The sequence below is a fragment of the Pseudophryne corroboree genome, chromosome 10 (genome assembly GCF_028390025.1).
Source record: "Pseudophryne corroboree isolate aPseCor3 chromosome 10, aPseCor3.hap2, whole genome shotgun sequence".
Taxonomy (NCBI): Eukaryota; Metazoa; Chordata; class Amphibia; order Anura; family Myobatrachidae; genus Pseudophryne; species Pseudophryne corroboree.
Window position 1 is genome coordinate 255,201,654 of NC_086453.1, and position 27,589 is coordinate 255,229,242.

The 27,589-nt window shown below is 45.4% G+C and overlaps 1 protein-coding gene across 1 annotated transcript; it reads left to right on the plus strand.

The window, feature by feature from the left end:
* The first annotated feature begins 27 nt into the window (after positions 1–27).
* SDHD (succinate dehydrogenase complex subunit D) lies at positions 28–27,589 on the plus strand. The gene is made up of 4 exons (XM_063943195.1): positions 28–186; positions 14,116–14,220; positions 16,250–16,391; positions 26,755–27,589. Exons 1-4 carry the CDS (start codon positions 141–143, stop codon positions 26,918–26,920), a joined length of 459 nt encoding a protein of 152 aa, XP_063799265.1. The 5' UTR covers positions 28–140; the 3' UTR covers positions 26,921–27,589.

Sequence of the window (27,589 nt, forward strand, 5' to 3'; positions counted from 1 at the left end):
ACTGAGCCAGCGATGGTTTGGTTCGCTCAGTGCACGCGCTGGTCGGACGGGACTGTCTGGCGGCGTACCCTTCAGCTCTATCGTAAGCGGCCTGTATCACTTCCCAGTCACAGGGTCACCTTGGTTGGGGATTGGGCAAGATGGCGGCTCTGATGAGAGTGGGCGCTCTGTGCAGGGGAAGCAGAGGTGAGCTCTGATATATATACACACACACACACACACACACTTGTTGCTGCTGCGTGCTCCTATAACAGTACAGTAGTGCAGTGCTTACACAGGGAAACCTGCCAAGGGGAGAGTAGCTCCTCATTGAGTTTTTCATGTCCCCATTAGCACTATTAATTCCCTGTACTAGATGCTTTGGGGGGAATTCACATTTTTGAATTGCCGGTTGGGTGTTTTTTTTTTTTTTTTACCTGTCTATTAGATATGGGAAAAAAGACACCCAACTGACTTTTCAAACAATTGAATATCCCCCTTTATCTCTGATAAGGCCCATACACACTGGGTGATTTTGAGCTGAAAGCAGCTAATTTTTGGTGTGTTGAGCTGCTTTCAGCTCAAAGCCGCCCAGTGTGTATGAACGCATGCTCCTGCTTCGTTGCTGGTGGCCGCTGTTCATCTACTGGTATTACCAGTAGATGAACGGCGGGGTGAGCAGCTTTCCATAGCGTCATGCTATAGAAAGCCGTTCACCCCTGCTGACATTGCTGGGCAGGGGGGAAAAGCGCACAGTGGGGTCGATTCAATTCGGCAACTTAAGAATAGCGCCGGGAATTAGCTCCCAACGCTATTCAATTCAGCTAAAGTTAAGTCGACGAAAGCCCGTTCTCGCCGATTTAACAGGTAGTTTTGTCGGGAGAACGGCCATTCTCCGACTTAACTACCCGCGGCGATGCTGATTCCTGACCGAATCAGCCTCACGCCTGCCGCGCGGCAGCACTTTTGTCGTTTTTCTTCTCCCACCCCCCGGGGATGAGAGAAGAATTCTCGACAATTGCGGGTAACTAGCAGCTGAATTCAATAGTGTCGGGAGCTAATTCCCGGCGCTATTCTTAAGTTGACGAATTGAATCGACCCCAGTGTGTATGCACCTTTACTCATGGTATCTGCAGCTGCCGCCACATAACTGACAGAGTGGCGTCGAACTTTCCAAAGAGTACAACCATTCTGGCTATATTATTGACTACGAAATAAATAATAGCTCAAAGCTGATAAGTTGCTATGTGCAACACTTCCACCTGTCCTCTTTAGTAGGTTTTATAATAAATAATGCTGCACATACACCTAAAGTTTTATTGTCAGATCTGGATGGTTGGAATGAAAGCCTGGTAATGGATGAGAGCAAATGACAGTTGGCCATTTGCTCCTAAATGCTGTAAAACTGTCAAAAAAATGGATGTGGATTTAACCAATTTGTCTGTTTCCCAGTGTTTGGGAGCAAATGGTCATTTGCTCTCATCCATTACCAGATTTTAATTCCAACCAGCCAGATCTGACAATAAATCTGTAGGTGTATGGCCAGCTATAGTATCTTCTTGTTTACTTTTCTCTCTCTCAACCCCAGATGAGCTGTTCCTAGTGCTCTGTCACACATAAAGGGTGTTGGATGTTCTTTACGTTCTTATATATACTGTGTGTGTATATCCAGGGGCAGATTGGGAACTAAAAGTGGCCCTGAAAAATATTGTAGAAGTGGCCCGAGATGGGCGAGGTAAGAAGAGGTATAACATATTGGGGGTCATTCCGAGTTGTTCGCTCATTATTTTATTCTCGCAACGGAGCGATTAGTCACTAATGCGCATGCGCAATGTCCGCAGTGCGACTGCGCCAAGTAAATTTGCTATGCAGTTAGGAATTTTACTCACGGCATTACAAGGTTTTTTTCTTCGTTCTGGTGATCGTAATGTGATTGACAGGAAGTGGGTGTTTCTGGGCGGAAACTGGCCGTTTTATGGGAGTGTGTGAAAAAACGCTACCGTTTCTGGGAAAAACGCGGGAGTGGCTGGAGTAACGGAGGAGTGTCTGGGCGAACGCTGGGTGTGTTTGTGACGTCAAACCAGTAACGACAAGCACTGAACTGATCGCACTGGCAGAGTAAGTCTCGAGCTACTCAAACTGCACAGAGAAGTCTTTTCGCAATATTGCGAATCTTTCGTTCGCAATTTTGATAAGCTAAGATTCACTCCCAGTAGGCGGCGGCTTAGCGTGTGCAAAGCTGCTAAAAGCAGCTTGCGAGCGAACAACTCGGAATGACCCCCATTGTGTAGCTATGGCGTCATCACTGGATGGCAGAGTTGCTGTACTGCAGAGATGGAATAACAGAAAGAATGGAGACAATGCAGTGTACCGAGTGTGGTGGGCTGCCTGTCATGTGGGTGGGTCCACATGACAACACACAAAACAGGCCCCACAGACACATCGGCCTACCAGGGATCTTCCCAGTAAGCCCTATGGCCAATCCACCCCTGCTATCTATCTATCTATCTATCTATCTATCTATCTATCTATCTATCTATCTATCTATCTATCTATCTATCGCCTCTCTTAATACCACCCACATCCAGGAGTGTAGGGCCCCATGGCAACATTTTGAAGTTTCCCTAGAGAGATACCTCTCCACAGCAGTTGTTAATTTTATGCCCTATAAGTTACCTACAGATGTGTCTTCATACATCCAGCCTCAATACCATACAATGTGCGTTACCTGGTGTGAGTGAGCCGCCAGGTCCTGTGCAACTCTAACGTCAGACTTTTTTTTTTTTTTTTTTAAGATGCATCTTAGTCGTAACGCAATGTGGCTAGGGCACACAAGACTGTGCTGAATAATTTGATGGTGAAATGTGCATTCAGTATTAGGTTTGACATAAATAGAAAAATGCCTCAAATACAGCAGGTTGGGTTCTCTTTCTTGTGTATGAATTTAAAGGAAAACAAATACTTGCAAAAATGCATGCACTATATGAAGGAAGGAACCAATAAAAATCACATACATTTTAGAGATGACTCCACAGTCAAAAAAGTCACAAACTTGTAGCCAGGGCCAAAGCTTGTGTAAGGAAATTATTAGTAACCTCTAATAAAATGTGTAACTTATTTGTTAATCTTTATCTGAAACTAGTTCATAGCGAAGAAGAAAAATAGTTTGTAGAGAATCAAACTAGGCAAGATCCAAATGATCCCCAAACTGCAGTAATTTATTTGTTTTTATTATATATCTCTGTTTAAAACAAGTGTCAGCAGACAGACAAATGCTTCACAGCAACCCTGCCCCATATTACATAATGGGGTCAATTCTATTCGGCAACTAAAGAATAGCGCCGGGAATTAGCTCCCGACGCTATTCAATTCTGCTACTAGTTGCCCGCAATTGTCGGGAATTCTTCTCTCATCCCCGGGGGATGAGAGAAGAAACCCAACAAAAGTGCTGCTTCGCGGCCGGCGCGAGGCTGATTCTGTCGGGAATCAGCCTCGCGCCGGGTAGTTAAGTCGGAGAATGCCCGTTCTCCCGACAAAACTACCTGTTAAGTCGGCGAGAACGGGACATCGCCGACTTAACTTTAGCTGAATTGAATAGCGTCGGGAGCTAATTCCCGGCGCTATTCTTTAGTTGCCGAATAGAATTGACCCCAATGAGCACAGATCAAATAACAGCGGTCAGTAGTAAAAGTAAAACCATAGCAGCAGGTGAGTCAGCCAACCAGAAGTAAAGGGGGTACACATGGAGAGATCTGTGCTTAAATTCGAGGCAATCTGACTAGATTGCTTAGAAGTTAAGCACGGATCTCTCCCATGTGTATGCCCCACAGCGATAGCGCTATCGCCGGTACTAGATTGGCCTAGCACATCGCTCATTTTACCCCTGGGTAAAATGAGCGCCACCCCCTGCGCTGTGTGCTGAGCGGTCGGTGCTAGATCACTCAGCACACATCTCTTCCCGGGTGTACGGGGCTTAAAGGTGTGTACACATGGTGAGATTCTGTCTGTGTGTGATTTTGACTATGCGATTTTCCCCTGAACTCCCCGGAGCCCAGCACCACCGATTTTGACTAACTTTTCTTGAGATTTTGACTGTGCGATTTTGACTCTCATTATAATAGTGGGATGACATTACAGGCTTGGGGGGAGTGTCTTTTTCTTTCAAATAAATACTGGCAGCCATTTTAGAACAGTGCATTTCTGCTCTGTGGCTGTGCAGTGTGTGGGCATATTTTTTTTAATTTTACAGATACCCCATAGAGTACATGGACAAGAGGACCGAGGGGCTGCGTGGGACACTAGGTAAGTATGTGTGAGTGTGTGTGTGTAAATACGGTGTGTGTGTTAATGTCTTTTTTGGGGTATTTCTTTTGTTGTGGAACAACAGGTACCAGCAGGCCCTTTAATTCTCTGCATGCTGGTACTTGTGGTTCTCCAAGTACCAGCATGCGGGAGAGGCTTGCTGGGACTTGTAGTTCCACAGCAAAAGACAATATTCTTTTTTAACACATTTTTGGCTATTATCCTGGCACCCACCGCCCAAGGGTGCTGGGGACAGCCTCTGGCTTCACCCCAGGCCCTTGGGTGCCTGGAGGGGGGGGGGGGGGCACACCTTTATTTAAGGGGTCCCCCAGGAAACCCCAGCCAGGGGTGACTAGTTGGGGTGTGTGATGCTGCAGCCACATGGACCTGTATAAAAGTGTCCCCCCGGGTGCAGCATCACCTCCATGGCTAGTGGAACCCGGTGCTGGTTTCAAAAATACGGGAGACACCTACTTCTTTTGTCCCCCGTATTTTGGGAGCCAGGACCGGTCCAAGAGCCTGATGCTGGTTGCTTAAATACGAGGGAAACACAGTCAATTTTTTACCAGTATTTTTGCAACCAGGACCGGCTCAAAGAGACCGGGGCTGGTTATGCTTTTGGGGGGGACCTGCACATGTTTTTTTTTTGTTTGTTTTTTAAACTTTTAACACTTTCTTAACAATTTCACACAGAAGCATGCACGGATCTCACTGATTTGTGTTTGCTTCTGACTATGTAATAAAAACATAACCAAAAAATGTTTTTATGACTAAAATTTGCATGTTTTTTTTACTAAAAATCCCCAATAATCGCATGCAAATTCCGTTTTAACCTTAAAAATTGCACCCCATTACATTTGCAATTTTTAGCAAGTTAGAAACGTGCAATATTTTAAAGACACTTAAAAATAATGCACCCTATTACATCTAGGCCGTGGATCTGCAAATTTGTTATTTTCGACAGTGCTGGATTTCTCAACCAGTTGAAAAATAGGCACAGGCATTGACTAGGGCAAATCTAATATGCCCTAAAAACGGCCTATAATTGCCAACTAAGTATCCCCCCCCCCCCCACCTCCGCCTCAGGAACACTCAGCACCCATCCCCCACCTAAAAACGCCATAGCACGTTTTTGCCAATAACAAATGTAACCATTACATTTAAAAAAAAAAAAAAAAAAATACACAAATTTTTTTTTTCATCTGAAAACTTTATAAACATTTTTTTAATACAGTATGATAAATACAACGGCAATTCTGGGCAGGATTCAGACACTGTACCATGAGAACGAGTGCCTTTTTACAGGAACTATAGGACAACAGTATAGGAATCGGGCATATCCCACACAACAATACAGTAGAGTCAAACACGGTGCGATTTTGCCTTGGGTGAAGAAGAACAACAGCAAATTTACAGCGTGTTGAAGGAACACAAGAAAAGTATTGATCACTACCTAACATTAACCATTTCTGAATACCTTTGGCGGTTCTTGTAGGGTTCCGTGGGGTGGAGAAGATGGCAAAGCAGTTCCAGGTGAAGGAATGGCTGCAAAGCAACGCCCACAGCGCCAGTCATTGGCCACTGACCCTAGGTTACGTCATGACGTCAGGTCATGGCTGCTCTAGAATATTTTGGTAATGGGAGACTCAATCTGTCCACTGGGTTTTTTTTACTTGTATTTTCCGTTCGTTGTGGGCATGTGCAGTACAAGTTTGCATATTTTATGCACTCTTTCCCAAGCCCAGTCCTCAGGGAAGCCTAGCAGTGTACGCATACCAGCTCTCTTCACAGTATCACAAGTGAAATAACTTATATCATCATTTAAAATATGTCCGCACTAATGAATACGCCTGTGCTTCAGCATGAAATATGGAAAACGTGCACTGTTCCCTGATGACTGGGGTGGAAAACACTGTTCTATGCTAAACAGTGTATTCCCAATACGGCATCACTACTAGTGTGTTTCTGCAATGCAAGCATTCCAAGCCTCCAATCTGTCTAGAGGAGTTTCTCCCTCATAAGATGGCATTCTGCTACAGTGAGGTGTGACGGTCAGAATGGGTGAGATATTTACTCAGTAATAAACATTCCAGATATTTAATTTGAATGATAAAACTTGCCAGTGCATAGCCTTATTATACATATTGCTAGTATATTTGGCCCAGTGAATGCTTGTGCTGAGGGCTCTCTTATCCTCCCACCCCTACACTTGCTCTGGACATCATTTCTTGCTTGCTGTCCCCCCACAGAGGGAGTCATTAGTGTGGGGGAGAGCTGTAACAAGGCACGTTAATCTTAGGACATGCAATAATTAATTATATAGATATGACTGCCAAATTGTGCTTATAGGGTACTCGCTCATTAATGTTGTGCAAGTCCAATAATAACCATCTGATTGGATCATTATCCATTATTTGACATTTGGGAAAATGTGGCCAGACTGTTGTTGTGCTGTGTGCACACTCATCCAATTTTGCCACCTATGTGTGGCCAGATTGCATACTGATTGGTACTTGGGTGAATCGGCAACATCTGTTTTAGTGTCTCCCTTTAGAAGCGATAAGGGTTAATGGTTGGTTACTAACAAGGGCAAGTAATCCCAAAGGGGACAATTCCTTTAACCTGTAAGTGAGAAGCTCTATAGTTTGCATGGTCTACATAAAAGTATATGGGGGGGAATGTAATAGGGTGTGAGAATCAGGAAGTGAGAGTTCTCCTGGAATTTTTAAAGCGGCAATCATGTACATGGCAAAATCAACCTGGTTTTACCATGTACATGATTGCCACTTAAACAAACAGAACGCTCACAAATCATTGACTACCCGACTCGTTATATATATATATATATATATATATATATATATATATATATATATAATATTATACACACAATATCTACATACAGTAAGCGCAAAGCAAAAATACAGAGTGAAGTAAATATTCCTAGAGTCCCACGGATTCTGGAACCCTTACCGTCGTTAATGGACTATACTGTTCCCTTCCACAGTCTCTAACACAAGTTAATAATCACCATGAATTTAAATTTCCATAGAAGAAAAGACCTATTGAAAGACAGGGTGGAGGAGACACAAGGCAGTGTGTATTGCGTAAATCTAAAAATCCATGGTACATACTGTGTGTGTATGTATGTATGTATACATACATACATACATACATACATACATAGCCAGGACGTCTAGTACACAAGGTTATTGAGAAGAGATCTTTACTAGAATTCTAGCAAACCATATGAAATAGAAGTTGATCACTTACACTTCTTACAGGGGCAGACCCTGAGCCATTACCCAGACTTGTGCCAATTACTCATTACCCTGCAAATGTTATTTCTCTATCGTCCTAGTGGATGCTGGGGTTCCTGAAAGGACCATGGGGAATAGCGGCTCCGCAGGAGACAGGGCACAAAAGTAAAGCTTTCCGATCAGGTGGTGTGCACTGGCTCCTCCCCCTATGACCCTCCTCCAGACTCCAGTTAGATTTTTGTGCCCGGCCGAGAAGGGTGCAATCTAGGTGGCTCTCCTAAAGAGCTGCTTAGAAAAAGTTTAGCTTAGGTTTTTTATTTTACAGTGAGTCCTGCTGGCAACAGGATCACTGCAACGAGGGACTGAGGGGAGAAGAAGTGAACTCACCTGCGTGCAGGATGGATTGGCTTCTTGGCTACTGGACATCAGCTCCAGAGGGACGATCACAGGTACAGCCTGGATGGTCACCGGAGCCGCGCCGCCGGCCCCCTTGCAGATGCTGAAGTAAGAAGAGGTCCAGAATCGGCGGCAGAAGACTCTTGCAGTCTTCTAAAGGTAGCGCGCAGCACTGCAGCTGTGCGCCATTTTCCTCTCAGCACACTTCACACGCAGTCACTGAGGGTGCAGGGCGCTGGGGGGGGGCGCCCTGGGAGGCAAATGAAAACCTATATATTGGCTAAAAATACCTCACATATAGTCCCCAGAGGCTATATGGAGATATTTAACCCCTGCCATAATCCGTTAAGAGCGGGAGACGAGGCCGCCGGAAAAGGGGCGGGGCCTATCTCCTCAGCACACAGCGCCATTTTCTCTCACAGAAAGGCTGGAGAGAAGGCTCCCAGGCTCTCCCCTGCACTGCACTACAGAAACAGGGTTAAAACAGAGAGGGGGGGCATTAATTGGCGATATTAATATATATATAAAGATGCTATAAGGGAGAAACACTTATATAAGGTTGTCCCTATATATATTATAGCGTTTTTGGTGTGTGCTGGCAAACTCTCCCTCTGTCTCTCCAAAGGGCTAGTGGGTCCTGTCCTCTGTCAGAGCATTCCCGGTGTGTGTGCTGTGTGTCGGTACGTGTGTGTCGACATGTATGAGGACGATGTTGGTGAGGAGGCGGAGCAATTGCCTGTAATGGGGATGTCACTCTCTAGGGAGTCGACACCGAAATGGGTGGCTTATTGAGAGAATTACGTGAGAAGGTCAACACGCTGCAAGGTCGGTTGACGACATGAGACGGCCGACAAACAATTAGTACCGGTCCAGGCGTCTCAGAAACACCGTCAGGGGTTTTTAAAAAACGCCCATTTACCTCAGTCGGTCGACACAGACACGGACACTGAATCCAGTGTCGACGGTGAATAAACAAACGTATTTCTCATTAGGGCCACACGTTAAGGGCAATGAAGGAGGTGTTACATATTTCTGATACTACAAGTACCACAAAAAAGGGTATTATGTGGGAGTGAAAAAACTACCTGTAGTTTTTCCTGAATCAGATAAAATAAAATGAAGTGTGTGATGAAGCGTGGGGTTACCCCGATAGCAAATATTGGCGTTATACCCTTTCCCGCCAGAAGTTAGGGCGCGTTGGGAAACACCCCTTAGGGTGGATAAGGCGCTCACACGCTTAACAAGTGGCGTTACCGTCTCCAGATACGGCCGCCCTCAAGGAGCCAGCTGATAGGAAGCTGGAAAAATATCCTAAAAAGTATATACACACATACGGTGGTTATACTGCGACCAGCGATCGCCATCAGCCTGGAGATGCAGTGCTGGGTTGGTTTGGTCGGATTCCCTGACTGAAAATATATTATTGATATAGAGCATTTAATAGGATGCATTCTATATATATGTACGCGAGATGCACAGAGGGATATTTGCTCTCTGGCATCAAGATAAGTGCGTTGTCCATATCTCCCAGAAGATGTCATGGACACGACAGTGGTCAGGTGATACAGATCCCATACGGCACATGGAAGTATTGCCGTATAAAGGGAAGGAGTTAGTTGGGGTCGGTCCATCGGACCTGGGGACCACGGCAACAGCTGGGAAATCCAACCTTTTTACCCCAAGTTACATCTCAGCAGAAAAAGACACCGTCTTTTCAGCCTCAATCCTTCCGTTTCCATGAGGCAAACGGGCAAAAAGCCAGTCATATCTGCCCAGACATAGAGGTAAGGGAAGTAGACTGCAGCGGGCAGCCCCTTCCCAGGAAAGGAAGCCCTCCACCACGTCTGCCAAGTCCTCAGCATGACGCTGGGGCCGTGCAAGCGGACTCAGGTGAGGTGGGGGGGGTAGTCTCAAGAGTCTCAGCGCGCAGTGGGATCACTCGCAAGTTGACCCCTAGATCGTACAAGTATTATCCCAGGGGTACAGATTGGAGAGTCGAGACATCTTTTCCTCGCAGGTTCCTGAAGTCTGCTTTACCAACGGCTTCCTCCGACAGGGAGGCAGTATTGGAAAAGATTCACAAGCTGTATTTCCAGCAGGTGATAATCAAAGTACCCCTCCTACAACAAGGAAAAGGGTATTAGTCTTCCACACTATATTGTGGTACTGAAGCCAGACGGCTTGGTGAGACGTAGTCTAAATCTGAAATCTTTGAACACTTACATAAAAAGGTTCAAATCAAGATGGAGTCACTCAGAGCAGTGATAGCGAACCAAAAAGGGGACTATATGGTGTCCCTGGACATCAAGGATTACCTCCATGTCCAAATTTGTCCTTCTCAACAAGGATACCTCTGGTTCGTGGTACAGAACTGTCAATATCAGTTTCAGGCGCTGCCGTTGAAGTATCCACGGCACCCCGGGCCTTTACCAGGGTAATGGCCGAAAAGATGATTCTTCAAAGAAAAAAAGGCATCTTAATTATCCCTTACTTGGACGATATCCTGAAAAGGGCAAGTTCAAGAGAACAGTTGGACGTCGGAAGAGCACTATCTAAAGTAGTTCTACGACAGCACGAGTGGATTTTAAATATTCCAAATATCGCAGCCGTTTTCCGACGATACGTCTGCTGTTCCTAGGAATGATTCTGGGCATAGTCCAGAAAAAGGTTTTCTCCTGGAGGAGAAAGCCAGGGAGTTATCCGAACTAGTCAGAAACCTCCTAAAACCAGACCAGGTATCAGTGCATCAATGCACAGGAGTCCTGGGAAAAATGGTGGCTTCTTACGAAGCGATTCCATTCGGCAGATCTCACGCAAAAAAAATTTCAGGGGGATTTGCGGGACGAATGGTCCGGATCGCATCTTCAGATGCATCAGCGGATAATCCTGTCTCCAAGGACAAGGGTGTCTCTTCTGTGGGGGCTGCAGAGTGCTAATCTTCTAGAGGGCAGCACGTTCAGCATTCAGGACTGTGTTCTGGTGACCACGGATGCCAGCCTGAGAGGCTGGGGAGCAGTCACACAGGGAAGAAATTTCCAAGGAAGTGTGGTAAAGTCTGGAGACTTCTCTCCACATGAATATACTGGAGCTAAGGGCAATTTACAATGCTCTGAGCCTAGGAAGACCTCTGCTTCAAAGTCAACCGGTGCTGATCCAGTAGGACATCATCATACCAGTCGCCCACGTTAACAGACGGGGCGACACAAGAAGCAGGAGGGCAATGATAGCAAGGATTTTTCGCTGGGCGAAAAATCATGTGATAACACTGTCAGCAGTGTTCATTCCGGGAGTGGACAACTGGGAAGATTTCCTCAGCATGTATGAATTCCACCCAGAAAAGTGGGAACTTAATCTGGAAGTTTCCACATGATTGTAAACCGTTGGGAAAGACCAAAGGTGGTCATGATGGCGTCCCACATGAAGCGCCAGGTCAAGAGACACTCAGGCAATAGCTGGGACGCTCTGGTAACACCGTGGGTGTACCAGTCGGTGTATGTGTTCCATCCTCTGCCTTTCATACCCAGTGTATTGAGAATGATAGGAAGGAGAGGAGTAAGAACTATACTCGTGGCTCCGGTTTGGCCAAGAAGGACTTGGTACCCGGAACTTCAAGAGATACTAAGAAGGGTCTTGATTCAGCAAGAATCATGTCTGTTCCAAGAGTTACCGCAGCTGCGTTGACGCCAGGGCGGGTGAACGCCGGATCCTAAGGGAAAAAGGCATTCCGGAAGAGGTCATCCCTACCCTGGTCAGAGCCAGGAAGGAGGTGACCGCACAACATTATCACCGCTTAGGTGAAAATATGTTCCATGGTGTGAGGCCAGGAAGGCTCCACGGAAGAATTTCAACTAGGTTAATTCCTACATTTCCTGCAAACAGGAGTGTCTATGGGTCTCAAATTGGGGTCCATTAAGGTTCAAATTTCGACTTGTCGATTTTCTTCCAGAAAAGAAATTGGCTTCAGTTCCTGAAGTCCAGAAGTTTGTTAAGGGAGTACTGCATATACAACCCCCCTTTGATGTCTCCAGTGGCACTGGGAGATCTCAACGTAGTTTTGGGATTCCTAAAATCACATTGGTTTAAAACAACTCAAATCTGTGGATTTGATATATCTCACATGGAAAGTGGCCATGCTGTTGGTCCTGGCCGCGGCCAGGCGAGTGTCAGATTTGACGGCTTTGACTCACATAGCCATATCTGATTGTCCATTCGGACAGAGCAAAGCTGCGGACTCGTCCCCAGTTTCTCCTTAAGGTGGTGTCAGCGTTTCACTTGAACCAGCTTATTGTGGTACCTGCGGCTACTAGGGACTTGGAGGACTCCAAGTTGCTGGATGTTGTCAGGGCCCTGAAAATATAGTTTCCAGGTCGGCTGGAGTCAGGAAATCTGACTTGCTGTTTATCCTGTATGCACCCAACAAGCTGGGTGCTCCTGCTTTTAAGCAGTCGATTGCTCGTTGGATTGGTAGCACAATTCAACTTGCACATTCTGTGGCAGGCCTGCCACAGCCTAAATCTGTTAAAGCCCATTCCACAAGGACGGTGGGCTCATCTTGGGCGGCTGCCCGAGGGGTCTCGGCATTACAACTCTGCCGAGCAGCTACGTGGTCGGGGGAGAACACGTTTGTAAAATTCTACAAATTTGATACCCTGGCAAAAGAGGACCTGGAGTTCTCTCATTCGGTGCTGCAGAAGTCATCCGCACTCTCCCGCCCGTTTGGGAGCTTTGGTATAATCCCCATGGTCCTTTCAGGAACCCCAGCATCCACTAGGACGATAGAGAAAATAAGAATTTACTTACCGATAATTCTATTTCTCGGAGTCCGTAGTGGATGCTGGGCGCCCATCCCAAGTGCGGATTATCTGCAATACTTGTACATAGTTATTGCTAACTAAATCGGGTTATTGTTATTGTGAGCCATCTTTTCAGAGGCTCCCCTGTTATCATACTGTTAACTGGGTTCAGATCACAGGTTGTACAGTGTGATTGGTGTGGCTGGTATGAGTCTTACCCGGGATTCAAAATTCCTCCCTTATTGTGTACGCTCGTCCGGGCACAGTATCTAACTGGAGTCTGGAGGAGGGTCATAGGGGGAGGAGCCAGTGCACACCACCTGATCGGAAAGCTTTACTTTTGTGCCCTGTCTCCTGCGGAGCCGCTATTCCCCATGGTCCTTTCAGGAACCCCAGCATCCACTACGGACTCCGAGAAATAGAATTATCGGTAAGTAAATTCTTATTTTTATTCATCATCCTGCCAACCCCATGTGAGCAAAGGTATGACTGCAGAACTTCCTATATACGTGTATAATACCTATTTATTATTTCCCATCTACGACTAGATATGTCTAGTTTAAGATTTAATATATGGGTCTTGTTTTTTCGTTTTGCATAGAATTTGACTGCAGATAAGAACCACTTGGCTCATCTAGTCTGCCCCCTTTTTTTTATCCTTTAATCTCAACCCTTTTTGAACCTTAATTCTTTGTTAATTCTTTGTAAGGATATTGATATGTCTGTGGGTAAACTGTACTTCTACCTGTAATCTCCATGGAAATGCTGCCCCCACTGGTCATGTGATCCTCTCTTCGCAATGGTCAGCCGGTTTGCTAAAAATTCTTTTGTCATCTATGGAGGTAATTCAGAGTTGATCGCAGCAGCAAATTTGTTAGCAGTTGGGCAAAACCATGTGCACTGCATGGGGGCAGATATGACATGTGCAGAGAGAGAGGTAGATTTGTATGGGTTATATTGTTTCTGTGCAGAGTAAATACTGGCTGCTTTATTTTTACACTGCAATTTAGATTCAGTTTGAACACACCCCACCCAAATTTAACTCTCTGCACATGTTACATCTGCCCCCTCCTCCCTGCAGTGCACATGGTTTTGCCCAACTACTAACAAATTTGCTGCTACGATCAACTCTGAATTATCCCCTATGTTTGCTGGTTTTCAGACAGAACTGGCTTCCTTATTGTGATGCAATTAATATTGGTTAGTTACACAGCACCATTTCTTTTGTTCTAGGTATGTGTTATTCTGTAGGCTGATTACTATGGGGGTTATTCAGGTTTGTTCTATAGTTGCTTATTTGTGTAGTTAAACATTATTTAGTGCCTGATTATGTTCATATTTTTGTTTTCATGTTGCATTTACCCTGTTATATCTTCCTGTTTCAGCTTTTGCCTTTGGTAAACCTTTCCTGATAAGACCAGCTGCGATTTTACCACAAGATCGCCCCTCATTGCAAGCTTTCCCAATCCATGTTTCCCCAAATCGACACGGTATGCCAAAAGAAAAAAAAATCTGCACACTTCATATGGTTTATACACAGGGTGCACATTTTATCTGTTTACTCTTCTTCCTCATAGTGTTTAAGATGGCTTATATAGTATTATAACCATTATGTAATCCTATTGCGAAAATGTTATTCAATACAGATCTTCCAGGTTCATCCAGTGCTCTAAAACTCTTCAGTAGCTGCCGATGGCTCATACTCAACTTGCTGGTTGGAACATATGTTGTTGATTATAATTATGGATCAGAGATCTGGATTGTATTGCAGAGCAGGTTTATCATTTTATGGCGTTCCTGTTGACCGGAGGGGTGATGCCATACATTTCACAATAGTAACACTTGGTCTGAAGACATTACTCACCAAGTTGGAAGTGGTATTCTTGGGTATATTAGAAAGTTAACATTAATTTTGTACTTTCCATTGAAACAATGGAAAAATGATAAACTTTATTACGAGGGTGGTTCAATGAGTAAGGTAACGAGCACTCTCACGTGTGTAATGTTCTCCATTTCATTTTAATTTCCTGCCAGGCCAGTGCAGGTAGACTACTTCTTTCCCTCATGACCATTAGACTGCGCCTCGGCGGGCTGGTAGAAACATAGCCACAGTGAGGTGATCAGATCTGCATCTAAAGGGCTCATCCGCAGCTGAAATTAGTCGCCAACTTGTCAATGTTTACGGTGATAACAGGTGGTGTATTACATCACGGTAACACCAGGTCACCGTTAGCCAACCACACGTGAGTTGTTACGGCGTTACCACGGGGAGATACTGGACCATCCCCTCTACATCCTTGACCTGGCACTGAGTGATTTCCATCTCTTTGTCATTCATCATAATCTTGGGTTATTACGAAGTTTGGTGTATTAATGTTATTGTACAGATTACCACAGTAACTCTCACAAATACCCTCTTGCGCAATAAAAAAAAAATATATATGATATGGCTGAAAGTTCAATAAACCAAAACTTGTTTATACATTTTATATATTTAATAAAAAGAAATGAATTTCATAAATAAGAAACATGACCGGTCATCACAACACTTAATCAAATATTCATATACACTATAATAAGCTTCCTATGGAGGTGGATCAAAGCGTATTCTGTGCACAGATAACTATAATGTCAGACACGGATAGAGCTCAGTCCATGTACTCAGTTTAATAAGCTAGCTGAGATAGCGGAGTGCCGCACGTTGGAATAATATATATATATATATATGTATGTATGTATATAATTTTATTTTTTTATTGCGCAAGAGGGTATTTGTGACCGTTTTTGTGGATACTGACACTGGTATTTCCAGTGTTGGGGTTTTTTTTTTACTTGATAGCCCCAAGTCAAGCACTCTCCTGCAGCATATTCAAATTGGTATAGATTATTGGTATACGATCACCAGGATAAAGTAGGGATTGATTAGCGCCTGGTTTTGGTTTGCTTATAGATTACCACAGTAAACAAATTAACTTTTCTCTCTGCTGTTCGCCTGCTGATGAAATGAACCACTAGACTGCATATCTTGGTTGCCCTAAATCACGTAACCCACTTTCCCCTGGTTGTCTTCTGTCCCAACATGATGGCCTGCCAGCTAATGCTGCTACTACAGCTCTCTTTGCTTTCCTGTATTTCAGCCGTAATGACGTCCCCTTTTGCCTGCTGCTTTTGTTACGTTGGTGTCGCACATTGTAAACTGAATTTACGTAACAGTAACAGATGAGAAGCAGCAGCCACAGGACAGGAGGGAATGCCTTTTAGGGGGTAAACAGTACGTGAGAGGCGGCATGGTATGGCAAGTAGCCCTGTAGCTAGGTGTAGATGGGGAGAAGAGAGAAAAGAAAGTGCCAGTCTTCAGCTTCAATGCTTTAAAGCACACAATGCCACTGATGCATACTAAACTTTGGTTACCCGCTCAACATACATAATTATTGTTAGAGAAAAGTTGACCAGCGTGAGAGGACTGTATATTACAGTACAGCATAGAACTACAACTATTGTGTCCTATTTTGTCAGCAGGATCTAAAGCCGCCTCCCTACACTGGACAAGTGAGAGAGCATTAAGTGTGGTTCTGCTAGGCCTTATACCCGCAGCTTACATGTATCCTGGAGGTGCTATGGACTACTCGCTGGCTGCAGCCCTCACCCTACATGGGCACTGGTAAGGATAATTCACATTACACATTTAGAGCTCATGCACATAGGCAGTTGGTGCATTTGCTTTGAGCTACTTTCAATGGTTGGTGAATGCTGCACAACTGCCATTGCATGTAGCGTTCCTTGAACCCTATAAAAAAAATAAAAAAATACTCTGGGTACACACAAGCGTTAAGACATGGGTGCGGTATGTAGTGTTGCCTTGTGTCCATGTTTGCTGAGTGCACTGTGAACCCTCATGTGTACTGCTAGTGAGTGTTATAAGGGTTCAGTAAACCATAGGTGCAGTTATATCTGGCTGTGTGAAGCAGCAGTGAGCGCAGCTCAGCAAATAAACCATTGGCCCATGCAAAACGTAACAAACATTGTTCTTCTGCTCAAATTGAAGCACATGTTCCTAACTACTAATGATAGTGACCAACCAAATAATTATACACCCTGATGTTTAGCATAGCTTCTTCATTTTTTATAGGTGAGACACCAGCCCAGTGGATAGTGCAAGCTGTTCCAAATTTATAGAAGTGGCTATCCCCTGTGTACAGATGTGTCCACTTACATCTAGCCTCCATGCATGTTAAACAGCCCTTCTAGTAGCGCCAAGCATCTTTTTGTGCGACTTTTTCCATTAAAATGTGTCTTATTCGCAAACCGATGCAAATGGGATGCAAAAGCAGCTTTTTCTGATTAAAATGATATGCGGCATGGCTATATTCTGTGTGCGACCGTTGCTGGCTGTATCTGCATATGAAAGGCGACATTAGTGTTTTGCCAGAAATCAGTGTAACATAGCATTTCATATGCAGATACAGCCATGGTCACACAGAATGTAGGCATGCCGCATATCATTACAATCAGCAGAGTCTGCCTGTGGGTCTTACTCACACAGTGATGCGAATAAGACACATTTTCTTAAAAAAAAAAAAAAAAATGCCAGGCAGGACCTGTCTGCTTGCTCACACCAGGCATCTCCCACTGTGTGGCGTATTGAAGCTAGATGTATAAGGATCCACCTGTATTTAAAAAAAAAAAAAAAAAAAAAATTCTGTACACTTAATTTTACTATTTCACCGTTTTAGGGGTTTTTGACAATACTTTATCATAAAAATTTGTTTTATTATATGTATATTCCTGTTTTTTGATCTGTGCACCTTTTTGCTGTGTATATGCATTAAAATTTCATTTATTTTATTTTTTTTTTTTTTTTTCTCTGACGTCCTAGTGGATGCTGGGTACTCCGTAAGGACCATGGGAATAGACGGGCTCCGCAGGAGACTGGGCACTCTAAAAGAAAGATTAGGTACTATCTGGTGTGCACTGGCTCCTCCCTCTATGCCCCTCCTCCAGACCTCAGTTAGAATCTGTGCCCGGCTCGAGCTGGTTGCACACTAGGGGCTCTCCTGAGCTTCTAGTAAAGAAAGTATTTATTAGGTTTTTTATTTTCAGTGAGATCTGCTGGCAACAGACTCACTGCTACGAGGGACTTAGGGGAGAGAAGCGAACCTACCTGCTTGCAGCTAGCTTGGGCTTCTAGCCTACTGGACACCATTAGCTCCAGAGGGATCGAACACAGGCCCAGCCTCGGTCGTCCGGAGCCGCGCCGCCGTCCCCCTTGCAGAGCCAGAAGCAAGAAGAACGTCCTGGAAGTCGGCGGCTGAAGACTCCGGTCTTCATTAAGGTAGCGCACAGCACTGCAGCTGTGCGCCATTGCTCCCTATGGACACCACATACTCCGGTCACTGATGGGCGCTGGAGGGGGGCGCCCTGGGCTGCAATTAGAGTACCTTAAAGTGTCAAAACAGCACATAATATAGTCTAATAAACTATTTATGTGCAAAAATCCCCTGCCATAATATTAATAAAAGAGCGGGAGAAGTCAGCCATGAAGGGGGCGGGGCTATCTCCCTCAGCATACTGGCGCCATTTTCTCTTCACAGTTCCGCTGGAAGACAGCTCCCCAGGCTCTCCCCTGCAGTTTCCAGGCTCAAAGGGTAAAAAAGAGAGGGGGGGCACTAAATTTAGGCGCAAACTATACATGTAAAGCAGCTATAGGGAAAAATCACTTGGTGTTAGTGTAAATCCCTAATTATATAGCGCTGTGGTGTGTGCTGGCATACTCTCTCTCTGTCTCCCCAAAGGACTTTGTGGGGTCCTGTCCTCAGTCAGAGCATTCCCTGTGTGTGTGCGGTGTGTCGGTACGGCTGTGTCGACATGTTTGATGAGGAGGCTAATGTGGAGGCGGAGCAGGTGCCGATAAATGTGATGTCACCCCCTGCGGGGTCGACACCAGAGTGGATGGATATGTGGAAGGTATTAACGGACAGTGTCAACTCCTTTACATAAAAGGCTGGATGACGTAACAGCCGTGGGACAGCCGGCTTCTCAGCCCGTGCCTGCCCAGGCGTCTCAAAGACCATCAGGGGCTCACAAACGACCGCTACCTCAGATGGCAGACACAGATGTCGACACTGAGTCTGACTCCAGTGTCGACGAGGATGAGACATATACACAATCCACAAGGGGCATCCGTTGCATGATTACGGCAATGAAAAATGTGTTACACATTTCTGACATTACCCCAGGTACCACTAAAAAGGGTATTATGTTTGGGGAGAAAAAGCAGCCAGTGTTTTTTCCCCCATCAGATGAGTTGAATGAAGTGTGTGAAGAAGCGTGGGGTTCACCCGATAAGAAACTGGTAATTTCTAAAAAATTACTGATGGCGTACCCTTTCCCGCCAGAGGATAGGTCACGTTGGGAGATATCTCCTAGGGTGGATAAGGCGCTCACACGCTTGTCAAAAAAGGTGGCACTGCCGTCTCAGGATACGGCCGCCTTGAAGGAGCCTGCTGATAGAAAGCAGGAGGCTATCCTGAAGTCTGTATATACACACTCGGGTACTATACGGAGACCTGCAATTGCTTCAGCATGGATGTGTAGTGCTGCTGCAGCGTGGTCTGATACCCTGTCAGATAATATTGATACCCTCGACAGGGATACTATTTTGCTGACCATAGAGCATATTAAAGACGTCGTCTTATATATGAGGGATGCACAGAGGGATCTTTGCCGGCTGGCATCTAGAATTAATGCAATGTCAATTTCTGCCAGAAGGGTATTATGGACCCGGCAGTGGACAGGTGATGCTGATTCTAAAAGACACATGGAGGTTTTGCCTTATAAGGGTGAGGAATTGTTTGGGGATGGTCTCTCGGACCTCGTATCCACAGCAACAGCTGGGAAATCGACATTTTTACCTCAGGCTCCCTCACAACCTAAGAAAGCACCGTACTATCAGGTGCAGTCCTTTCGGCCTCAGAAAGGCAAGCGGATCAAAGGTGCTTCCTTTCTGCCCAGAGGCAGGGGGAGAGGGAAAAAGCTGCACCAGACAGCCAGTTCCCAGGAACAAAAATCCTCCCCTGCTTCTACTGAGTCCACCGCATGACGCTGGGCTCCACAGACGGAGCCAGGTGCGGTGGGGGCGCGTCTCCGGAACTTCAGCGACCAGTGGGTTCGCTCACAGGTGGATCTCTGGGTTCTACAAGTGGTATCGCAGGGATACAAGCTGGAATTCGAGGCGTCTCCCCCTCGCCGTTACCTCAAATCTGCCTTGCCAACTACTCCCCAGGACAGGGAGGTAATACTGGCGGCAATTCACAAGCTGGTGATAATAAAAGTTCCCCTCCTTCAACAGGGACGGGGTTACTATTCCACAATGTTTGTGGTACCGAAACCAGACGGTTCGGTGAGACCCATTCTAAATTTGAAATCCTTGAACACTTATATAAGGAAGTTCGAGTTCAAAATGAAATCGCTCAGGGCGGTTATTGCAAGCCTGGAAGAGGGGGATTACATGGTATCACTGGACATCATGGATGCTTACCTACATGTCCCCATTTACCCACCTCACCAGGAGTACCTCAAGATTGTGGTACAGAACTGCCATTACCATTTTCAGACGTTGCCGTTTGGTCTGTCCACGGCACCGAGGGTGTGTTCCAAGGTAATGGCCAAAAAATGATGATATTCCTTCGAAAGAAGGGAGTTATAATTATCCCGTACTTGGACGATCTCCTTATAAAGGCGAGGTCCAAGGAGCAGTCGTTGATCGGAGTAGCACTATCTCAGGAAGTGCTACAACAGCACGGCTGGATTCTGAATATCCCAAAGTCGCAGCTGGTTCCTACGACGCATCTGCTGATATTGGGCATGTTCTGGACACAGAACAGAAGAAGGTGTTTCTCCCGGAGGAGAAGGCCAAGGAGTTGTCATCTCTGGTCAGAGACCTCCTAAAACCAAAACAGGTGTCGGTGCATCATTGCACGCGAGTCCTGGAAAAGGTGGTAACTTCTTACGAAGCAATTCCCTTTGGCAGGTTCCATGCAAGGAACTTTCAGTGGGACCTGTTAGACAAGTGAGGATCGCATCTTCAGATGCATCAGCTGATCACCCTGTCCCCGAGGGCCAGGGTGTCTTTGCTGTGGAGGCTGCAGAGTGCTCTTCTCGAGGGCCGCAGATTCGGCATTCAGGACTGGGTCCTGGTGACCGCGGATGCAAGCCTCCGAGGTTGGGGAGCAGTCACTCAGGGAAGAAACTTCCAATGACAACGGTCGAGTCAGGAGACTTCCCTACACATAAATATTATGGACCTAAGGGCCATTTACAATGCCCTAAGGCAAGCAGAACCCCTACTTCAAAACCAGCCGGTGCTGATTCAGTCAGACAACACCACGGCTGTCGCCCATGTAAACCGACAAGGCGGCACAAGAAGCAGGATGGCGTTGGCAGAAGCCACAAGGATTCTCCGATGGGCGGAGTATCACGTGCTAACACTGTCAGCAGTGTTCATTCCGGGTGTGGAAAACTAGGAAGCAGACTTCCTCAGCAGGCACGACCTCCACCCGGGAGAGTGGGGACTTCATCCAGAAGTCTTCACGCAGATTGTGAACCGTTGGGAACGGCCACAGGTGGACATGATGGCGTCCCGCCTCAACAAAAAGCTAAAGTATTGCGCCAGGTCAAGAGACCCTCAGGTGATAGCTGTGGACGCACTAGTGACACCGTGGGTGTACCAGTAGGTTTATGTGTTCCCTCCTCTTCCTCTCATACCCAAGGTACTGAGGATAGTAAGTAAGAGAGGAGTAAGAACTATACTCGTAGTTCCGGATTGGCCGAGAAGAACTTGGTACCTAGAACTACAAGAAATGATCGGAGGACCCATGGCCTCTGTCTCTCAGACGGACCTGTTACTGCAGGGGCCCTGTCTGTTCCAAGACTTACCGCGGCTGCGTTTGAAGGCTTGGCGGTTGAACGCAGGATCCTAACGGAAAAGGGCGTTCCAGATGAAGTGATTCCTACGCTGTTAAAGGCTAGGAAAGACGCTGCCTGAAGTTCAGACGTTGTTAAGGGAGTGCTGCATATTCAGCCCCCTTTTGTGCCTCCAGTGGCACCTTGGGATCTCAACGTAATGTTGGTTTTCCTAAAATCACATTGTTTCGAGCCACTTCAGAACGTGGAGTTGAAATATCTCACGTGGAAAGTGGTCATATATATTTGGCCTTGGCTTCGGCTAGGCGTGTGTCAGAATTGGCGGCTTTGTCATGTGAAAGCCCTTATCTGATCTTCCATAGGGACAGGGCAGAATTGAGGATTCGTCCCCAATTTCTCCCTAAGGTGGTATCCGCGTTTCATTGAACCAACCTTTGTGGTGCCTGCGGCTACTCGGGACTTGGAGGCCTCCAAGTTGCTGGATGTAGTCCGGGCCCTGAAAATTTCAGTTTCCAGGACGGCTAGAGTCAAAAATACTGACTCGCTGTTATCCTGCATGCACCCAACAAGCTGGGTGCTCCTGCTTCTAAGCAGACTAGTGCTCGCTGGATCTGTGGCGCGATTCAACTTGCACATTCTGCGGCTGGACTGCCGCATCCTAAATCAGTAAAAGCCCATTCCACGAGGAAGGGGGCTCTTCTTGGGCGCCTGCCCAAGGGGTCTCTGCATTACAACTTTGCCGAGCCGCTACCTGGTCGGGGTCAAACACGTTTGCAAAATTCTACAAGTTTGATACCCTGGCTGAGGAGGACCTTGAGTTTGCTCATGCGGTGCTGCAGAGTCATCCGCACTCTCCCGCCCGTTTGCGAGCTTTGGTATAATCCCCATGGTCCTTACGGAGTACCCAGCATCCACTAGGACGTCAGAGAAAATAAGAATTTACTCACCGGTAATTCTATTTCTCGTAGTCCGTAGTGGATGCTGGGAGCCCGTCCCAAGTGCGGATTCTCTGCAATACGTGTATATAGTTATTGCTTAACTAAAGGGTTATTGTTATGAGCCATCTGTTAATGAGGCTCATTTGTTGTTCATACTGTTAACTGGGTATAGTTATCACAAGTTGTACGGTGTGGCTGGTATGAGTCTTACCCGGGATTCCAAATCCTTTCCTTGTAGTGTCAGCTCTTCCGGGCACAGTTTCCCTAACTGAGGTCTGGAGGAGGGGCATAGAGGGAGGAGCCAGTGCACACCAGATAGTACCTAATCTTTCTTTTAGAGTGCCCAGTCTCCTGCGGAGCCCGTCTATTCCCATGGTCCTTACGGAGTACCCAGCATCCACTATGGACTACGAGAAATAGAATTACCGGTGAGTAAATTCTTATTTTTTTATACATTCATTGTCCATGTTGGTCGCTTTTTAAAGTCAGTCAATTTTTGTCAGTTTCATTCAAAATCGACTACAGGTAAAAATATAAATCTGTCAAAAATCGACTACCACTTCCTGCTTATTTTCTTTTGGACATAACATACCACATGCAAGAGGCTGCTGTAATTCTGGTTTGCGTACATTTCTGATGGTGGGGTGCCTATGCAGTGCCCCTTGAGCCATTTGATTAATTGACTTTGGCAATAAAATTAGTTTTAGAAGTGAAAATGCTTATCGTTTATTCTATTGTTTGGTTGGTTTTTACGACTCTTAGTAAATCTTTGATTTGCATTGAACACACCAGAAAAACATAGCTGTTTTTTCCCAATATTGATTAAAAATTCATTTATTTATTTTTTAGTTGATTTTTACCTTTAGTAAATATCCAATATGCAAAATCAAGCAAAAATCAGTGGAAAACACAATCAACCTTTAGCAAATATACCCCGCATTCTTCTCTTAAAATAAAATATGTTTCTGTATCAGACTTTCTGGGCACTTGAGTGTGTAAATAACTATTAGTGAACGCATTCACCCAAAACATGTTGTATGACAGTCCATGGCTGTAATTTATTTTTTTTCTAAACAGGCTAGCCAAATGTGTATTAATGTTCTGTTAGGATCTTGTAATCCCTTTATGCTGGTCCATTATTATAGAATGTCAGATAAATCTCTGCAGAAGTTATGTGAGATTAAAATCACTTTTTTAAAATGTAAAAAGTTTCCTACTATTGCTGTAAATGGATGAAAAGGATGCGTGTAATAATATAGTCCAGAGACACTCCACTGCAATCTGTATTCACAGTATTGTATTTCATATCAGTTTGCTATACTGATGTATCAGTCCATGAATGTAATTATAGTCCAGGAAAAATTCTCCATTCACTGGGCCTTGATGCAAAACATCTTGGTTTAGCCCCACATGTCTTAATGGTCTGTCATGGGGCACATCTAAATGCATGCCTACTCTCCACTTGCAGATGTCTGCAAACTAGAGGTCTATGGAAAGTGGCAAAAAGTCTCAGAGAGCACACTGAGGCAGATGTATGAAAGTGTGCTCTAACGTTCTGTATGTGCACTTGTCACTTCACCACATTTTCGCTGTTATGAACTTACTTTTCTCCATTATGTACGACTGCTGCTCCCGGCCCTTTAAGGAATCGTTATGTGCAGGGATGCCAATGCAGTCACACCCCTCTCTTCCCCATTCGTTGTGTCCCTGCACATGCGCAATTGTACCTGCTGCCCAGCGTCCTCCGCGCGCCTGTGTCTGCACATGCACGCTGGATGGAGACGGACGTTGGGCTCCCCAGGCAGCCGGGACATGGCTGAGGCAGAGAACTGAGGCATGCACATCTTGTAAGCTGGCCCCAGTGTCCTTAGCCAGCGGCCGCTCAATGCGCCTGATCTCCTCAGTGAATGCAGACTCCCGCCATTTAAACAGAACGGGCGGTGGTGCGGGGTCCTGAGCCAGCGGCCGCGCAATGTGCCCGGCAAATGCAGGGAGGCGCTGCACTACATATCCTCTGTTTAAAATCCCATAGCGATCCTTGAGCCACAACGGCAGCTCCAACCCAGCCCTGCCGAACTGACAGAGGGGGGGGGAACGAGCGGTAAGGCGCGGCCACCCACATCGTACATCAGCTAGCCGACACCAACACACTAGGCACAGCGCACCAGACGAAGTGGCACCATGCGCTATGCGATTTCCTTAAAATGCTGCTGTGATCCGGATCATACATAGCGGTAATGCGGTAACAGCGGCATTTAGCGTGCACTATGTACAAAAAGCACAAAGTGCACGTACTTACATCTGCCCCATTGTGTAAAGGTGCAAATATATTACCTAAGGATCACCGCAATTTAAACTTTTTGCAGCTAACATACTGCACATTTTAGACTAATTTGTGGTTTCATTGAATCTTGATCCTACAACGCGGAAGTTACAACCGACTTCTGGCCTAATTAATACTATAGGTCAAAACACAATCTTTGCCAGTTCTTATTTTGTGCAAAAGTCCTTTTGCCAGAGTGACTATGGCCATGCACTTCTCTGCACAGAAAGCAGTACCTCTGAAATGTATCACATCCACATGTGGAACTTGTCAGTAATCACAGTCTGCAATACGAATGCTTGTTTTGGAACCACTCAATACTTCACAATGGATGCTCTCAATCAGTTCAGCTTTTGCTCCTCAGCTATCATTCTCAGAAAACGTATGCGTTTTAGGGCTATATTTAGGGCTGTTTTTTATGAGTTCAGTTGAAAATGTAAAGCGGCACTAACATTAATTGTAAAGCCTGGCGTTTTATACATTCAATGTTGGTGCCTCTTTAAATTTTCAGCTGAAAGCCGCCGCTTCATAAGTAAAGGTCTTTTGTGGGTATCTGGCTCACGCTGGGACCAGATGTTATATCTAACTGTCTTCGGCTGTTTGATGCTTCATAAATGTACTCTGCTATGTATACCTTTTGCTGAACACTTCTACGTTCTAATAGGAAAGTAGCCTAGTTAGTTCTGTGATGCGGAAATGTTCCCGTTTTGTTTAATACGACACTCCATGAACGTAAGTATAGTGGGTGTAAGAGGTGCCATTGCTATGGGGCCCAGAGGCTTAGTGGGGCCTGGACCCAGGTTAGTTGCATACAATTTTGCCAGATTTGCCTGCTAAGCAATTGGCCCTGATCCATTGCCTAGTCTGAGTTGTGTGACATTATTGTCAGTGAGAGGTATGTGTAGTGGATGTCATAATGGTATGGGTGCCACTGTAATGTGGCATAATTTGAATGGAAGGCCACTTTAATGTGGCACAATATGAACTTGTGGGCACTGTAATGTGGCATACTTTGGTCTGCTCATTTTGATGTGGAGGGCACTAGAATGTTACATAATAAGAACTGGGGCACTATAGCGTGGCATAATATGAACTGGGGCACTGTATTGTAGTGGCGCTGAGGAGGAGGGTACTAATTACCTGTACCGGGCTGCTAGGGGGGGCCCGAGTCAGCTACCCCCCACAGTCTGGAGTATACCTGTGGCCGGCGCTATCTTCCTGGTAATATCTTCGGGAAGATAGCGCCCGCTCATTGAAAGCAAAGACTCTGGTACTGTGCCAGAGTCTTTCCTCTCTAGTTGCCAACGTTCTCTTCCCAAATTTCACTGGGAAGATGTTACTGGCTTCCTGATCAAGTTAAAATGGCAAACACAGATACACGCCCTTCCCCTTGTGGAGAGCGCCCGCACCCCCAGAATATTTTTTTTTTTTTTTTAACCTAATTTAATATTAACTGGCTTTGACACTGTCTTAAAGTGATTTGGGGATATTATTATATGGCAAAATGTGTGCTGCAGTCCTACAATGTGACGACATGTAAACTAGGGAACTACAGTGGCTCATAAAATAAACCACGGCACTACTATGGGTAATAATAGTAACTAGGGCACTATTATGGTTCAGAAAATGAACTAGGGCAGTATTATGGGGCATAATATTAATAAGTGCTGAGGAGAGGTGTCTCGAACCATTAGGACAGGGGTTCCTTCAATATGTTGCTATGGGGCCCACAAAGTTCTGGTTACGCCCCTGCAACACACCCTCCGTTCTTCAGTTATCCAAGAAATGGTAAACTGTTGCTAAAACTTGCTTTCTAACCTGTATCCTTTTTGTTTTTTAAGGGGTTTTGGGCAAGTGGTGACGGACTACGTTCATGGAGACTCGAAGGTCAAACTGGCCAACTTTGGACTGCTCGCGCTTTCGTCCTTGACATTTGCCGGCCTGTGTTACTTCAACTACAATGATGTCGGCATCTGCAAAGCAGTCGCCATGCTTTGGAGTCTGTAATTGATCAGCAGATGAATGTATATCATCACTATTGTTTTATACAGTAGAGGGATAATACAGTGGACAGCAACAGTAACCGCTTGACATACGCTGGAGATTCTTCTTTGCAGGTTACAGTACATTTAATTGTTTCATGGTTGGACTGGAGTAATGTGATTTCCACAGAGAACACCTCCACTCACCATTGCATATACACATCTAAGAAGGCTAAGTCATGCCACAAAAGTGGTTAAGTTATGGGTGGCTACTTTATCCTATAGCTACAGTCTGTAGATTGAAGAGCATGAACTGGATCTATAAATTACCGTTCCAATTTCTGTTCATTGTAAGAGAACCTCAACATATATTTCATGCAGATTTTGTATATAATTTGGCAGTGGACGAGTGAAGTCAGATTTTCTTCTGGCTCAAGTGTTACCGTCACAAACAAGATGGTCCGGCTAGTAAAACAATAAAAGACAGGATTTGCCAATCTGATCAATTTAATCCAACATAAATGTGTGTCTTCCAGATGGTAAAGACACCAGTACATTGCACTGTCTGCAACTGTACTTTAATAATTATTGCATTGAAGAAACTTGTTAAAACAGTTAAGAGTTTATTTTCAATGTTAATCGTGTTTGGAAGACATCACTTAATGCTTGAATAAAGAATAAGAGCTACTTGCAA